The sequence below is a fragment of the Pongo abelii genome, chromosome 7 (assembly GCF_028885655.2).
Source record: "Pongo abelii isolate AG06213 chromosome 7, NHGRI_mPonAbe1-v2.0_pri, whole genome shotgun sequence".
NCBI classification, from domain to species: Eukaryota; Metazoa; Chordata; class Mammalia; order Primates; family Hominidae; genus Pongo; species Pongo abelii.
The window spans coordinates 106,881,315-106,899,584 of NC_071992.2; the positions used below are offsets into that span (position 1 = coordinate 106,881,315).

An 18,270-nucleotide genomic window follows, 5' to 3' on the forward strand; every position below is an offset into this window, starting at 1 on the left:
AATGCCAGCAATGGGGAGGGGCTGTAAATGCAGATGAAGCTTCAGTCACTCACCTGCCACTCACCTCCTGCTGTGTGGCCTGTTTCCTAACAGGCCAATGACCAGTACCAATCCGGGGTCTGGGGAAGGGCAGTGGTTAGAAACCCCTGTGTTAAAAGCTATAATAATGACTTAGTTTCATTCAGCTCAGTTCAGCTCAGCAAAAAAGTTGTGAAGACCTATGTTTATGTGCTAGAAACTGAGGATACAAAGACAAACTGAAATACGATGAGAAAGGCTGATACACACTGAGGGTACAAAGACAAACTGAAATACGATGAGAAAGGCTGATACACACTGAGGGTACAAAGAAAAACTGAAATATGATGAGAAAGGCTGATGCAAAATTAGCAAGAAGAGAACACTAGCTTAATAATAGTGCCTATATACGAAATAGAAGATAGTATATGTAGTAGAAATGTTTATGTGGAATAAAAGAAGGACTACATGGAAAGGCATAATTCTGTTGAATGGTAGGAGGTTGGAGAAGACACATCACGAAAGGGTTCACAGGAGAGGTAATGCCTGAGCAGGATTTTTAAGGATAAAACATTTACCCACTTAGAAAAGGGTATTCCTTGCAGGTGAAAGAACAAGCCCAGAGATATACAGGAATAGAGCAGCAGCCAATACAAGAAAACATCAGTAATTCAGTACTAAAGAAACACAAAATACAAGAGACTGCCTGGTAGTGGCTTGATATTAGGCTAATAAAAGATGAAGTGTCTTTTATCTCCTTTATAAGGATATGGAGAGCCACCGAAGGATTTTAGTTTGGGTTTAATAGTATTCTATGACCATTTGGGAAAAAATTACTTAAATGACAACGTGAAAAATGGATTGGGAAGCAGAGTAGGCATCAGGCAACACAAGAAGAGAGGCAGAGGAATCAGTTCAGAGGTTTACAGTAATCCAGGCAATGTTTATTGAGAGCCATAAGTAAAGGTAGATAGTGACCATAAAGAAAGAAAAGTACACGTAGCTGAGAGAATAAGGAAAACTGCTAACAGTGTAGAGTGTGAGAATGAAAAGTGGAAAATAGTGATGCCAGTTATTGACTTGGGCACCCAGAGCGATATAGGAAAAAAATTAAAAGATGCTGTGATTTGCCTGAGGCACAAGAGAATGAGATCTAGATTGTAGGTGAAGGGAAGGGACAAAAGCAAGAACAGGTGAAGCAGAGATTATCCGTGTAAGTGGAAGGGGTCTACTGTGGAAAGCAGGACTTTCAAATTTTGAGATAGCATTTCTGGGGAATGTTCACCTGAAAACAGGTGAACACTGTTGAAGAGACAGTTGAAGGTGAAGATCAGAAATTCATAAAGGCATTTACCTGCGTGGTTGTGAGATTCATTGGCAAATAAAGGAAGGGATGATAAATTGAAAGAATAATAAACCTGAAGTCCTCACAGAGTGAGACTTCTGGACAGAAGAGGTATATTTTCGAAGAGGTGTATTTTCAGACAGTGGGATAACTGAGTGTGAGAGTTGAGATGGAGTGGTTCTGAGTATAACCACCCAGCATGCCGCTGTAGAGGTGAATACCAGAAGTGAAAGGAAAATAAAGGTCATTAGACTTGACGAAGAACTGTGAGTCCAGACTGCAGTATTAGATAAGCCATTGACATTGACATTTAAATCAGTGGCATGTGATAAGAATAAAAACCAGGTACTGAAGTTTGCATTGGTGAGGAGGGAGTTAAAGGAGATCTGTGGATGGCAGATGGTAGGTAGAGAAGTTTATAAAGGAGTTAGGCAAAAAAAGCAAAAAAACAAACAAAAAAAAACATGGCCTTACGTAAGCTAGGGAATTCTCCACGTTTCCTAAACTCTTTCTTGAGGCTTAATAACTAATAAAAATTTAATACATTTTGGCCAGGTGCAGTGGCTCACACCTGTAATCCCAGCACTTTGGGAGGCCGAGACAGGCGGATCACCAGGTCAGGAGATCGAGACCATCCTGGCTAACACAGTGAAACCCCGTCTCTACTAAAAATACAAAAAAAAATTAGCTGGCCATGGTGGTGGGCGCCTGTAGTCCCAGCTACTCAGGAGGCTGAGGCAGGCGAATGGCATGAACCAGGGAGAAAGAGCTTGCAGTGAGCCGAGATTGCGCCACTGCACTCCAGCCTGGGCAACAGAGTGAGACTCCTTCTCCAATAAAATAAAATAAAATAAAATAATTTAAAAAATAAAAAATTGAATGCATTTTCAAGATTATTTAAATGTCCAATATCTTAAGCCAAAGGTATATCTCATGTGGAAATATGAGATACTGAGGCAAGGTTTTTCAGAAAAACTTATTGGAACACTGGGAACTTTTCCATAACTCTGTATATCCTACCATTATTACCTACACATATGAACAGGCCACTCAGGGCATTCAAAATTTCATGAGAGCAATGTGTGTGATCACTTCCTATTTAATAAGTTACCTTAAATAACTCTTAGTTACAAAATTGAAAAGACTGTTAGATCAAAGACTCTCATTTACTGTATTACAAACTAGACCTACTTCTTAAATCTTTGGCCTGATCTGATCCTTACTCTGTGAGGCCGTCCCCAAAAGAAAACAAATAGGCTCTTTATTTTTCTGTTTTTAATCTAATATTCCACTTCAAGTCAAACATATGCATGTTTAGCAAAATATAAAGAACATAGTATTTATTTAAATGTGTAACTGAATATGTACAACAAATTTTAAAATTAAAAGCCTGTACAAATTTTTATTAGCATTCTGTGCTAATAAATCATTTTCATAAATATTGCTATTACAATAAAAAGAAAATACAATTACGTTATTTAAAGCTCATCGCATGTCAATTTCCTCATATTTAATAGAAAATACTTCTGACTGGGTGCATACGCCTTTAATCCCAGCAGCACTTTGGGAGGCCAAGGCAGGCGGATCGCTTAAGCTCAGGAGTTCCATTCCAGCCTGGGCAACATGGTGAAACCACCTATCTACAAATACAGAAAAAAAAAAAAAAAAAAAAACTATCCGGGCATGGCGGTGCACCTGTAGTCCCGGTTATTCAGGGGGTCAAAGTGGAAGGACTTCTTGAGTCCCAGAGATCGAGACTGCAGTGATTGACAGGTTGAAGCTGCAGTCAGCCCTGAGATTCTGCTTCTGCACTCCAGCCTGGCTGACAGAGTGAGACCTTTTTTCAAAAAAAAAAAAAAAAAGAAAGAAAGAAAGAAAATATTTTTACTTAGCCTTCCTATAATTTTATGCTAATTATAAAAAAGAAAATACATGTAATAATATTTTGCTACATAAATCAAAATGCTCTAAAATTAATGTAGTTGGATATAATATCAAATTCATTAAAAATTTTAAATTATTCTATGCTTTTGAAATGACTATTTTGGGCAAATATTTTCTAATAATTCTCTTTGTACAGATGACCTACAGACAACGAACAGCAGGGGGCACAAAAATCAAAAGTTTTTCACTACAAAGTGAAACAATAAAACCTTATGTAGTGGAAAGCAGACACATTTCAGAAGCAGACAGACTGATTCCAGCTGGCTTCCTCACATATAAGCTAAGTGACCTTTAATTATTGAATCTGTCTTAGCCTTTTCAATGGTAGAATCATAACTGTGACAGATTAAATGTTAACATACGTAAGGTGGCTACATAAACAGTAGGGCTTTTGTCTTCATTGCTTATTACATATGTATGTATGAGCATACCAGAAACGTACATTGAATAAATGAAAACTTAGATTTTATGGCAATTTATGCAGATCATAAACAGGGAAATGGCTGTAGAGGTTTATCATAGCATATGAGTGCAAGTATAGCCATATCAAAACTAAACAAAAGCTAAACAAAAGGTGCACCAATATCTCACAAATCACCACTAAAGAACTTACTCATGTAACCAAATACCACCTGTACCCCAATAACTTATGGGAAAAAAATAAAATAAAATAAATCTCAGCATTTTTCTGTATGTGAAAATATGAATGCCAAAGTGGATATAAACATGTGATAATATTTTCTGCATGGTGTAGTAGTGTTTCTTCTTCTCCAGGTGTGATCCAGGAAAAATCTCCAATAGAATCATGAGGGAGTGATTGTTTTGAATGCAGATTCCTGTCCTACTCAGCATCTACTTTTTCAGATTTGTGGGAATAGCAGTTCAATTTCCTCTGGTAAAACAGAAACAAGAATGCTGTACTTGCTTCCTAGGTTCTTGTGAATATTTAAACAGCCATGTATTGTGAGGTTAGCACTCTACTTGGCACATGTGAAGTTTCCTTTTTTTCTTCTAAAATAACATATATGTACTCACAAACGACTTGTTCAAGAATACCTGGTCATGGTGCCATTTTTTTTCTCTTCTTTTCTAAGAAGAACTAAGGCAATTTTTGCTACTTTGAACAGCAAGGGACAAACACATCATTCCTTTTCTGATTCATGGCTATGGTGTATTCTTTCAAATAACCTCTTCCCAGTTATTTTCTATGTTCCCTAGGCACTGGAAGACATGCTCTACTTAAAACAACAAAACAAAACAAAATAAGAAAAGACAACACTGAGTATAAAGTCTCATAAATTTGAATTTAATTAATTAAAAATTTTAGGTAACTCTCATAGGACTAAGCTTAAATATATATTCTCTGACTTTAAAGCTTAAGGTTTTATCAATGACAGTCATTGGTTTGAATTTTAATAAACTCATTTCAAAACTTTTCAAGAATCAAAATGAAAATTAACAAATATTGATGTAATCATCATATACTACTCTTATCTATTCATCAAGAGTAAAACCTACTTTCCAACAATCTAGTTCAAAAATAAAGTAAAAATAATTTCTCTCTCTTCGCCCAGAGATAACCACTCCTAATATTTTTGGTTTATTTTCCTTAGTTTTTTCAGTATGTACACATAAAATACATTTTCTAAAATGTGGATCATATTCTATGTATCACACAATTTGTGAGCCATTTCCAATTCAATAGATGAAATTTTTCATCATATTCTTGATTGCCTATTTCATTGTATAGGTGTGCCATAATTTATTTCTTCAATCCCATGTGATTGGATTATTGGACTATATTTTTACTCTTTATTATAAACAGAAAATTGACAATACCTTTAGGATAAATTCTTAGAGAGAGAATTAGTAGATCAAAGAATATGTGGGGGGGGTGTGTGTGTGTGTCTGTGTGTGTGTGTTTCCAATGTCCTTAGCATTACAGGGGTATTATTGTACTTTATACTTCTTTGTTAATATGGTAAGTGAAAAATAGTATCTCTTTGTTTTAACTTACATTCTTCAAATATTAGAAAATTGGGAGCTGGGTGTGGTGACTCACACCTGTAATCCCAGCACTTTCGGGGGGCGAGGTGGGCATATCGCTTGAGCTTAGGAGTTCCAGACCAGCCTAGGCAACATAGCGAAACCCCATCTCTACAAAAAATACACACACAAAAAAATAGCCTGGCATAGTGGCGCACGCTGTGATCCCAGCTACTTGGAAGGCTGAGGTGGGAGGATGGCTTGAGCCAGGGGAGTGGAAGCTGCAGTGAGCCGAGATTACACCACTGCACTCCAGCCTAGGTGACAGAGTGAGACCCTGTCTAAAAAAAAAGAAAAATTGAAAAACAGTTTATGACCTATTGTAGTTATTTTGTGATTGCTTTTTCATACCGTTAGTCCCTTCCGATATTACAGTCTTTCTCCTATTTTGAAAATAGCTTCACCAGTTTGTCTTTTGGCTTTGCTTAAGGGTTTTTATCATACAGAAGTATTTTGGGGATTTTTTTGTTGTTGTTTCATTATATCAATCCTTTCCTATATAATTTCTTCTTTTAGGTTCTACTTAGAACGTTTTTTCTTAACCCAAGGTTATACAAATACTTACCTATACATTCTGGTACAAAATATAAAGTACATATTCAAGTGTATATAGGAATTTAAAATCGCAATTCATTCAACCATTTATTCATTCATGCATATTCATTCATGTATATTGAGCACATGTACACCAAGAACTGTTCTAAGTGGGGATAAAGCTGTGAACAAGACTACCAGGGTTCTTGCTCTCATAAAGTTACTATTCCAGAAGGAATATGACATAGCATATAATTTAATGTGAGCTTTCCAATCAATGAGGGAAAGAATGGATTATTCAATATACAATGCTGTTACAACTAGTTAACCATTAGGAAAAGAAGTAAAATTATTTTATACCTAACATCAAGTGTATTACAAATGGATTTAAAAACTGTATTTTAAAAATAAAACCATTTGAAAATAGTACAAAAAACATAAATGAATATTATATAAAGAAACAGGTACATTCCTAAACATGAAAACTTTACAGCAAGATTTCAAGGCAACTCTGGAAGTGACATTATTTTTAATGGAATAAAACAAGGTAATTTTTGAACAATAATCTTTATTAGTGTATTTTTAAAGGTACATATAATCCTGAGCTATAGCATTTATACATTTGTCATTTACTCTTTGAAGTATACATGTATTTTGCTTCAAATTCTGTGATGAGTATGTTTTTATACTAATCAGTAACATAAATAATTTAAAATATTAGTCTTATCTCTGGAATCACCAATCAATTTACTCAGATGATCTCACTGTCTAATTCTACTACATAAGACTGTAGAACATTTGTGATTAAGCAATTTCTTTTTCAAAACTGCAAAGATGGGCAGTGCGAGAGCTGATTCCATAAATTTCAATGAATTCTTAAAAAACTATTTGTTCTTTATCTCTGATCTATTTTCTTGAATAATTTGGGTAATTACCTGATCAGTTACCTTTGAGAAGAATAGTAAAAGTACCTCTAATCTCAACATTTTAGCTAATGTAAAATGTCATAAGCTTCCTTCAAATATAAGTAGTACATAATTACCTCAATAAGAAAAATTTACCATGATCTAAGGAAAAGGGGCACAACCCAATGTAAATATATCTTTGAATAAATGGTTAAGTATCATAAAACATGTTATGTGAAATACTTCCTCCAGCTCTATAAAGGAATACATAGAGCTGATAAACATTAAATTCCATAAATCCAGACCAGATCTTTTATAAATGGTAAATAAAAAGACAAAAATGAAAGACAAAAGTCCTGTGATCTTTGAGAAAAGACATTTATCCAACATCTCCAACTGTGGACAAATAAATATTCGTTCTTGTATTTTAAATTACTACCAAAATATTTTATCTTTCTACAAACAACAAAAAACAAGCATACAGTATCTAGAAATTTTTTTTTCCTCTGACAAGAATGTCAAGTCTTTGAAGGTACACTAAATTTTTTTTTTCTCCTGAATAAGGTCACTATAATCTTAGGTTAAAGTTACAGTAAGCAGTTCAAGCAAAATGCATATTGCTTAGATTTTAAGCAAGCAATTTTGATACTGTTTAATTAAAATGTAAATATAAATGTGAAACTATTGTAGAAATATTTATAAACACTTAGGAATACTCATGTATCAGCAAGTAATGAAATAACTTATTTAAAAATAATAAAAGGGTGAGAGTAAATGTAATGTTTGGTAACAAATCCAAAAATATCTATAAGAGATGTAAAAGAACATGAAAAGGCTTTATTATTCAAATTTTGAAAACCTAGCAGCAAAACAATTTGCATATAATATAGTGCAACGAGCATTTGTTCATAAAAGACTCCCAATGTCTTGAAACGATTATACATAAACCAGAATGGAATCCACTAGGATAAATAATTTAAAGATGTCCAGAGTAGCTTACCAAGAACTGCTAGACACTCTCACCTGCATTACTGAATCATAAACAAGCTTATGCAAAACTGTGTTCTGGATAACTGACTCTTATGGCTCCCCAATAACAAGCTCGGATAAGGCAGATCAATCCTAGGAGATAAGCAATTGCCCAAGAAACATAGGTTGCTCGAAATCGCCTTGAAAAATCTTGGGTGCCAACCTAAAGTAAAAAGCAATATAAAAACAAAATATTAGAAACTTTAAGAAAATATCCGCTTAGAGAACTTGTATCAGCTTACATGTGATTGTTATGAATTATACCCCCAGACTGAATACACAAAGTCCTTATAAGAGTAGGTGTATCTGTTGACTGCAACTGATAGACCATACTGCTACTTGTAGTAACTACAAATGTTATGAAGTAAACAAAAAAGCACACTAAACTATATTATCTCTACAAGGAATTTAATCCATGTAACTTCTTACTATCATGGGACACAATAGGACATTGCTAATAATAAGGGACTAGTTGTACTGACAAACAAAGGAGCATGGAAATGGCAGCAAAAGAGATTATCTTCCTCTTCTGGCATAATCGCCATGCTTACTGCTTAGCTCCAGTCTCCTCTAAAAACAAGCCATCCTCATATTGGTAATAAATCTCTGCTTGATTTGGATAAACAGAAGAGTGGTTTTTTTAATCTCTGTAGCTGAATGAATGTTGCTTTGAATAATAAGATACCTCATAGCCATACAAAATTAGTTATGGCACTTATTTTTTTTTAACTGGGCTTTTGCTAAATAGATGATAAAATCCCCAACAGTAAGGACTTTTGGAGGTAAAAAGACACCATTTCACTTGGATGGGCGAGTTCAATCAAAAAGAGGTCCATGGATTGGGTTTCTGATTGCTCATAATCATTCAGAAGCTTCTAGTGCTGGCATGCCAAGGATGCAGCCTCTTCAGGAATCCCTGAAGGTTGTCCCAGGCCTCATGATTGACTACTGATAAAGTTGAGAGGACGGAATTCTAACATCAAAGTGTAACACTCACAGTTAACCCAACTCCAATGAAAATACATATCATTCCAATGGTAATGTATGCACAGCAGCGTCTTCGTGGAAGTGCACTACCCACTGAGGAGCTGCAAATTCATAAAAGCAAAAGAGAACATTAAGTATTTACATAAAAATTCTCTATTTCATTTTTGTGAGTTCTCATCTATGGCTTTAGTAATATTATATACTTTTTATTCATTGCTTCAACTTTATAGACAAGAACATGCATTAAACATGTCATTTTCAATGGGTGACAAAATCGTTCAGGGTGAATTTGTGATATTATTGTAGCTTTAAACAAAGTTCAAGCTTTGGTCATTGATAATATCCACAGAAATCCACTGTAGTACCTACTAATCTCCCAAGATAAAAGTTTATTTCCAAAGAGTCTACTTCAGAATGGAAAAACAGCTATCTTACAAATAGCATTTGATTTTTTTACAGTTAAAACAGTATATGTTTATGTAAAAAATTTAGAAAGTAGAATAAAAAGGAAAGAAACAATGAAGAAAAAGGAAAAGAAAAAATTACCTATAATCCCAATATCATAAAATAGTCACTCAGTATTTTTGCATACTTTCCTCTAACCAATTTTGTACCTTACCAATATATAGCATGAACTTTTTGCCATAATATTCTCAAACTAAAATTCTGATGGATGAATATAACATAATTAACAAATTTTCTACTATTGTACATTAAAGTATGTTCATTATTACACATAATGCCAACAAAGTATCATTTAAAAGCATTGTGCTTATTTTTAATCATTCTTAAGATTTTTAAATTTAGAATTAGGATTACAAATTAAAGGGATTAAACTTTTTGAATTGTTTTTAATACATACTGCTAAAAACCCTCTACTGTGCTATTCAATTGAAATTCCAAATCTAATAGTATTAACCCTCTCCATTTCTAATTGTGGTAATTTTCAAAATGATATGTTATAGCAGAGATTAGTAGCCAAATTAGCACTTTCTTCTCTGTCTTAACGTACATATATTTATTACTATATACCATATGCAAGGCATCATGTTAGTGAATGACACAGAAGTATCTGATTCACCTTTGTGTGGCCAGTGTCAAGATTATGCCTAACACATAATAACCTCTCAAAGAATGTCTGATGATAAGTAAAATACAGAAATTCATCACTTACTAGGCATGGTTTAGAAATATGTGATTCCAAATAGGTTAATTTTGCATACAAAATTATTTCCTTTAATTTCCAAATCTTTTTGAAAAACTGATGAAGTTTGTTGCAAATATACATCGTAAATTTTCCTGGGTACTTGAGCCCAAACACAAACATCTGGATGACCTGGGGACCACCATTAATTACTATATTGTACAGCTTGCTATCTAGAGTTACTAGGGCATGTAGGATTCATTGCTTTTATGTAACATTTAGCCCTAGTCTATTTTTGGTTTTAATTTCTATGCATCCACTGGTGGTTTTTCCTGCCTTATACATCACAGTTGGTTGTTGTTTCTTATCACTGCCTGTGCATCTGCCTTTGGCAGTTTGTAATATACCATTCATTAGAAGCCAACTAAGCTTATTAGAATTATGTATTGAATAAGTCAAAAGTTTCTAAGTGAATATTAGAGCAGCTTTTCTGTGAGCCAAGAGAATACACTTTAGTATATTAATTTCAGTGCATGATTTCTGCTTAGAAAACCTGTGCTCTCTTTTCATTACTCAAATTAAATAGTCACTACATCTGAGAGATCTTCTCAGAAAAAAATAACCTACTGCTACTCCACAACTCAAGTGCCATCTCCTCACAGGATAAGGCAATGACCAACAAGCACTTATTAATCATAAAATCTCTTACACATTTAGTACATATGTGGTATCTACATGCAATATATATTACTGGTACAAAAACAGACACACAGATCAATTGAACAGAATAGAGAACCCAGAAATAAGGCCACACACTTACAAACGTACAACTATCTGATCTTCAACAAACCTGATAAAAACAAGCAATGGGGAAAGGATTCCCTATTCAATAAATGCTGCTGGAATAACTGGCTAGCCATATGCAGAACATTGAAACTGGACTCCTTCCTCATACCAAATTTAAAAATTAACTCAAGATGGATTAAAGACTTAAATGTAAACTATAAAACTATAACAACCCTGGAAGACAATCTAGGCAATGCCATTCTGGACATAGAAACAGGCAAAGATTTCATGATGATGACACCAAAAGAAACTGCAACAAAAGCAAAAATGGACAAATGATATCTAATTAAACTAAAGAGCTTTTGCACATGAAAGGAAACTATCAACAGGGTGAACAGACAACCTACAGAATGGGAGAAAAATTTTGCAAACTATGCATCTGACAAAGGTCTAACATCCAGCATCTATGAGAATTTAAACAAGAAAAAAAAATCCAGCCCATTAAAAAGTGGGCAAAGGACATGAACAGACACTTTTCAAAAGAAGATATACATGCGGCCAACAATTCTATGAAAAGAAGCTCAACATCACTGATCATTAGAGAAATGAAATAAAAACCACAATGAGATACCATCTCCCACCAGTCAGAATTAATACTATTAAAAAGTCAAAAAACAACAGATGCTGGTGAGGTTGTAGAGAGAAAGGAACATAACATTCAGAAATTCAGAATACAGAAGTTTAAAAATAAGTTTACTTTTCTAGCAGATAAAACTTAAAGGTAAATGTACAGCCTAGGGTTGGTAGTCAGCTCTACTCCCTGATTGGTATTGCCAAACTCTACACAGGTAACAACGTTCCTGTCAGTTGGCTTTTCCACTCAATTCAAAGAGGAGAGAAAAAACAAAGACAGGCAATTTTGTCTTTAAGGACAGTATCAGAAAACTGTACTCATCACTTTTGTTCACATTCCATTGGTCCTAACTTAAACATGGCCACACTATCTGCAAGACAGTCTAGGAAATCCATCTCTAGCTGGGTGGCTAGTCAAATTCAGAGGTCTACTAATAAAAGGAAGGAGAAAACAGCAGTCTCCGTTATTTTAATTGATATTAACATTACCTTTTAATGTTGGCTAGTGTTTGCCTGGTATGTCTTTTCCTTTGGTTAGTGATTGATGCTTGTATCTTTTTCTATCCTTACACATTCATTCTATGTTCTACTATTCATGTGTTCCTTCTTCAAATTGTATATAGCTGTTCTTACATCTAGTCTTACCATTTCTGTTAAGTTTTACTAGCAAGATTAGTCTAATGATATACATGGACTATTTCTGACATCTTATTTTGGCTTTCTACTATTCCTGTATTTTCTGCTTTTCTACCTTTATTTCCAGACTTCTTTTATATTTACCATGACTCTTTCATTTCATTTTCCTCTTATTATTCTGAAAGTTTTACAATTTATTTCATTCATTTGGCAGTTGCACTTAAAATTTTAACATATATATGCTTTACAAACTAAAGTCAATTATTAAATCCATCTTCCTGCTAAATACAAAGATTTCAGAAAGCTTTAATACCAAACATTCCACTAGCATCATAATGCTATTGTTTTCCAATATTTCAGTTTTATTGCATTTTTGTTTCTCAAAATTTATTAACATTAATATAATTGGTACTGTCATTTTTGCTATTTTATACAGTAAATGTTTCTGGTGAATTGTTACAATTTCTTGGTTTACCTTTCCTTCCTGCATTGCAGAAATTTCTTCTGGAATATTTGTTCATATTCCCTAGTTCATAATTTAGCAGTTTTTTTTTTTCAGTAAGGGTACCAGGATGGTAGATACCCTGGGTTTTGTTTGTTTGTAAATTTGTTGGTTTTGCTTTTGAAAATATGCTTATTTTACCTTCATTATTCTTTGATGATTTAGATAGGTGTATAATACCAGTTTGACAGTTAATTTCTCTTAGTATTTTTGATGTATCTTAAAACTTGTTTTCTGGCTTCTATTTTTGCTGTTGAGACATTTGCTGACAGAACTGTTATCTTTTTCTTATTGAAAATATGCCTTTTGTCTCTCTGCTTTTAATTACCTTCTATTTCTCTTAGGTTTTCTACAATTTCACTGTAACACATTTACTTATCCTGTTTGGATTTCATTGTTCTTTTTGAATATAAAAATTCATATCTTTCATAGATCTGAAAATTCTTTGAGATATCTCCTAAAATGCCATATCCCATTCTTTATTTGTTCCTTCCAGATCAGATATATAATAGGCATCTTAATAATATATTTTCTCTTAATCTTACATTCATCTTTGCCTCTCTATGCTAGATTCTGGGTAATTCACTTACCTCTATCTTCCAATTCACAACTTTAGTCTTCACCTTTAGCTGATCTGTTCTTTAAACCGTACGTGCATTTTAATTTCTGTAATAATTTCTAGAAGTTCTATTGTTTCTTTCTATATCTATCTGGTTATTTTTTGCAAATTTCTATTTGAGACAATTATAGATTCACAAGCAGTTGCAATAAATAACACAGAAAAATATCATGTGCCCTTTGCCTTATTTCCCCCATAGTAAATCTTGCAAATTATAATACAATATTATAAACAGGATATTAACATTCATATAATCCACCAATATTCAGATTTCTCAGGTATATGAGTATGGATTTGTCTTTAATTTTATGCAATTTTATCACATTTAGGTTCATATATCTATTGCCACAGCTAAAATAGAGAACAGTCTATCACTGTAAGGATCCTTTTATAACCACACCCTCCTTTCTGCCTATCCCACACCCTGGGCCTGCCACACGATCATTAATCTGTTCTCTATTTCTACAATTTTGTCATTTGAAAAATGTTACATAAATGAAATCTTACTGCAGGTAACCTTGTATGGCTAGTTTTTTTTTTTTTACTCAGCATAAATTCAATTCATCCAAGCTGTCGCATGTGTCAAATTTGCTGCAAACACTCATATATACATTTTTGTGAGTACCTGGTAATTTTTAAATAGTCTTATATGTTTTCTCTTATTTTTATTTTAAAACATCTTAGGCATAGTTTTAACATACTCCATATTTAATAATTACAAATCTGAAGTTTTTAGAAGTCTAATTATGCTGTTTGTTGTCAATGTTGATTATGCTTCTGGAATCTTGTTTTCTCCTATGACTAGTAACTTCTGTTGAAAACTTATCTTGACAGATCTCAATATAAAAAAATTTTGGCATGCATAGTTTGGGGGTGCTTTCCTACACACAGAACTTTCATTTGCTTTTCTCAGGCTCCCTAGACTGATACTAACCCTAAACTTTAAGTCAGTTTCTGGAACTAGGTTTTCCTAGATCGCGTAAGTGATGTAAAAATATAAACCTAAATTCACTGTTCTTATAAATTTTTTCCTTTGCAATCTTCCTTTTCTGGTTGATTTCTTTTTCCTGACTCACTCTTTTCCAGGGGAAGAGTACTTTAAGTACTTTATTGGGAGGAGGCAGTATTCTAACCCCGCCACCTTGTGTGAGGCCAACGCCTTCTCTCTCGTTCTTCCAAGGCTCTAGATCCCTAGTATTGGCATATACCTTCAGGATAGTCCTGGTTGTCACTTAATCTTCATTTTTGGTCCCTGGGGATTTTCTTAACTGTCGTATGAGTTGAGCTATGCATTTAAAAGGATGATTTTTACAGTTAATTGGTTTTTTATATTACTACATGTGAAAGTCAAGGGCATATACAAAAATGTGGACGGTGAATCTCCAAGCTGAAAAGACCATTCGATGCTCTCAAACATCTAACTATTCACTCTTCAAATTATTAATCTTTCGCTTCACAAAAACACCTTATGAAACACTAGGATTAGTGTTTCATTACATTACATTACAATTTTCAGACAAGGCAGCCAGGGATGGCTTTATTACACAAGACTTAAGGATAGCTTAAAATGTGAATACATGGGGGAGTAAGTCCTTTCAGCTGATTACATTAGAATTGTTCAGGTGTTAAAAGACAATTTGTTCAAGGAATAAGCGCAGAATAACCTTTCTGCCACAAAATGTTTCTACAGATGAATAGTAGAAGCAAGGGATGTTTCAGCTAATTTTTTAGGTTAAATACGTGTTTTCTAGGTAGACAAGGGCGAGGAAAGGAGTAGCCAGGCCATTCTAGGTCTAGCAGGATAAGACTCAGGAACAGAAGAAAGAAACTGCATAATATTTTTGTGGAAGTAGAAGTGCAATTTGTTGGGGCTAGGAAGTAACTAGGTTGTGTGTATAGAGATAGAAGAAAACAAAGATATCACTAGAAAAGTTAGGCAAAGACTAAAAGAAGTTTGGAGTTTGATTTTGGATTTTAGGCAATGGGCTGATAGTAAACCATATGGTACATTTATGCCAGTAAGTAGAAGAAGTCCTCAGAATAATTCATATGAAACTAAATATACAAACCTAAAATAACAATGGAAATTGTACCTCTTTGGGTTGTGCAGCATACAACTTGCACAACTGTAGACCATGGCTAAGAAATTGGGAGCCACTAAAAGATTTGATGCCAGAGAATCTAAAATGATGTATGCATTTAGGAACTACTACTCTAGTAAATGAATAGACAATTGCAGTATTGGAGGTCAAGAGATAAATTAGAAAACCAATGCAATAGTCCTGGTGAGAGATGCTGAATACATGAACTGAAGTAGAAATCATGAGAATGAGAGGACAGAATTAAAACGTCAAGGGACATAATTGATAGGATATTACCATTTAAATATGGAGAATGATGAAAAATACACTAATATTTATTGGTTGGTCAGTTGGACAGACAGGATAACATTCATTAAAATAATATATTCTTTTTCTAGAAATAATGTAGGGGGTGAAAAAGAAAAACATAATATATTTATCAATACACATGGGAGATTGGTTTGCAGAGTAAGGTGGGAATGTTGGGTCAGGTTGTGCTTGAAATGACCATGAGATACCAAGTTGAAATAACCCTAGGCTAGATAGTGAATAGAGATGGTATATTTACATCTGAAGCTCCAAAGAAATATCTGGGGTCATTTAATGGCATCTAAATGACATAGGAACATAACAGAGAACCCGGATAAAGTGCAGTCAAATTCCAACTTTGGAAAATAGCAAAATTTAACAACTCGGAAGAGAAAATAAAGCCAACGAAGAAGAGTTGTGAGAAGTAGGAGAAACCCAGGAGAAAGCAGTATCTGGAAACCAAGAAAACAAACTTTAAGGAAAAGAAACCATTGTATTAGTGAGGGTTCTCCAGAAAGCCAGAACCAATAGGAGATAGATGATAGATAGATAGATAGATAGATAGATGGATAGATAGATAAGACAGATAGATTAGATAGATAAGAGGCAATTTATTAAGGAAATTGGCTACTGTGATTATCGAGGCTGAGAAGTCTTCCAACAGGGGATCTGTAAGCTGGAGACCCTGGACTGTTGGCAGTGTGGCTCAGTCTAAGTCCAAAAGCCTCAGAATCAGGGAAGCCAATGGTGTAATTCTCAGTCTGAGGAGGAAGGTCTGAGGAGCTGAGGGACCACTGGTGTACGTCCCAGAGTCCAAAGGCCAGAGAGCCTGGAGTTCTGATGTTCAAGGGCAGGAAAAGAGTGTCCAAGTTCCAGAAGAGTGAAAATCGCCTTTCCACTGCTTTTTTTTTTTTCTATTGGGCCCCCAGCCAATTGGATGGTGTCCACTCACATTGAGGGCAGATCTTCTCCATTCAGTCCACTGTCTCCTCTAGAAACACCCTCTCAGACATATCTAGAAGTAATGCTTTACCATTTCTTTAGACATTCCTTAATCCAGTCAAGTTGACACCTAAAATTAATCAGCACACCCAGGATGATCAATAGTATCAAATGCTACAGAGAAAACAAGCAGGATGAGAATCAAAATATTGGAATTTATTATTGGGATGTGAATTTCATTAGAGCAAATTCAGTGGCCCACTGGGGATGGATAGCTAATTGTGCCTTACTCCAGAGAGAATGGGGTACAATGATCAAATGAAGGTATAAGCCTTGGAAAGAAGAGACCTGCTTCCCTCTGAGAAGAGGAAATGAAGTGAGCATAGATAAAGACAGGTTTACGAGACTGAAGTACAAAAATGAGAGAATTCACAGATAGCCTCAATTATTTCAGAGATAGGAGGCAATTCATTGGATGAGACCTGGAGAGTTGGGGGTACTGAGGTGGGAGTTTAGGAGGAATAGTAGATATCTGGAGATAGCTGTTTTGGGAAATGGGAAGTCAATCAAGGACACTTAGGAATATAGATCAATTTAGATACACTACAAAGCTATACATTTGTAAAGAACTGATCAATACAGAATTTTTCAACTCTCAGTTATCTTGAAGGAAGGGAGAAGCCATGGCTATGTTGATCCAAGATTGCTGCTTTGAAAAGCAGATAGATGGAATGATGATTAACCAATCTAGCAAACCTACTATTCTATATCTAATATGTTGAAAATGAATTTATCATCTTCTGCCAGACACATTTCTTCTAGATCCTGCATTTCCTGTCTCAGTGAATGGTTCTACAGCCTCTCAGAAATAGGGTCATTCTTGATCCCAATCTCATTCTCTCTCATCCCTTCACATTCAGTCCTATCCATTCCATTTCCTTACTAGTACATCTACACTCTGACTCTTTTGTATCTTTGCACAGGTAGCTCCTTCTACAGTGTATTATCCCACCCTCTTTTTCACACAATTCTCACTCATCTTTTATAACTTAGTTCATATATCACTACCTCCTGAAAACCTTCACTCATGATCCCTTTCCCTCTAATCTGGATTAGGGACTCTTCAAAGTAGAGCATTCTGGTCATACCTCTTTCAAAGCACTTAAAACTTTATAGTAATTAACTATTCTCCCCACTATGCCCACAAGACTAAATGCCTTGAAGGCAAGATTATATCTTTTATTTCAAGCAACCAGTACTTAGCACAGAATTGTTTGTTGAATTAATGAATAATTATAAAATATAACACTAGATGGCAAAATAAAAGAATACACTTGAGAATATGTCCACTATTGTTTAAAATGGCAGGAGGTGATTCACCAAAGAGTACATCAGTGATGTAAAAGAAATGATATTCAATGACAATTGTCACGGATTAAATCAATGTCTCTACTAGTCATAGGTCCATTATAAAATTTGCATGGAAACATAGTCCAAACTGTATTTCAGAATGCTACAAGTACACCTTCAGTCTGGCAGTGGCCACAAGCCACCTAATTGAAAGAACAACATCACCTTTAGCTACCATAGTACCAGCTACCATTCGAGTAAGAAACAGCAATATGAGAAAATGCCCCTCAGTCTTTGGAGCTCTAGGGGAAGGTTTCCCCATACATTTTGTGAGATAAAAGCACATAACATACTTGTTTCATAGTAATAAACTTACCAACTTCTGTAACTTAAAACTAATTTTAGGATATTTGTGTTTAAAGAAAAAAAAATTCTGTCTCCGAATCTTACTCCAACAGAT

General features: G+C 34.4%; 1 protein-coding gene across 5 annotated transcripts in view; it reads right to left on the minus strand.

Annotated features, from left to right (window-relative positions):
* Positions 1–6,438: 6,438 nt before the first annotated feature.
* The window catches only part of PIP4P2 (phosphatidylinositol-4,5-bisphosphate 4-phosphatase 2), a 74,199-nt gene continuing 62,367 nt past the window's right edge, over positions 6,439–18,270 (minus strand). For all 5 annotated transcript variants that reach the window (XM_024251547.3, XM_063726711.1, XM_063726712.1 and 2 more), the window contains 2 exons: positions 8,819–8,909; positions 6,439–7,984 (listed from right to left, as the gene is read on the minus strand). In XM_024251547.3, the coding sequence (XP_024107315.2) occupies positions 7,841–7,984; positions 8,819–8,909 (235 nt within the window). In that variant the 3' untranslated portion in view covers positions 6,439–7,840. The remainder of the gene's footprint in view (positions 7,985–8,818; positions 8,910–18,270) is intronic.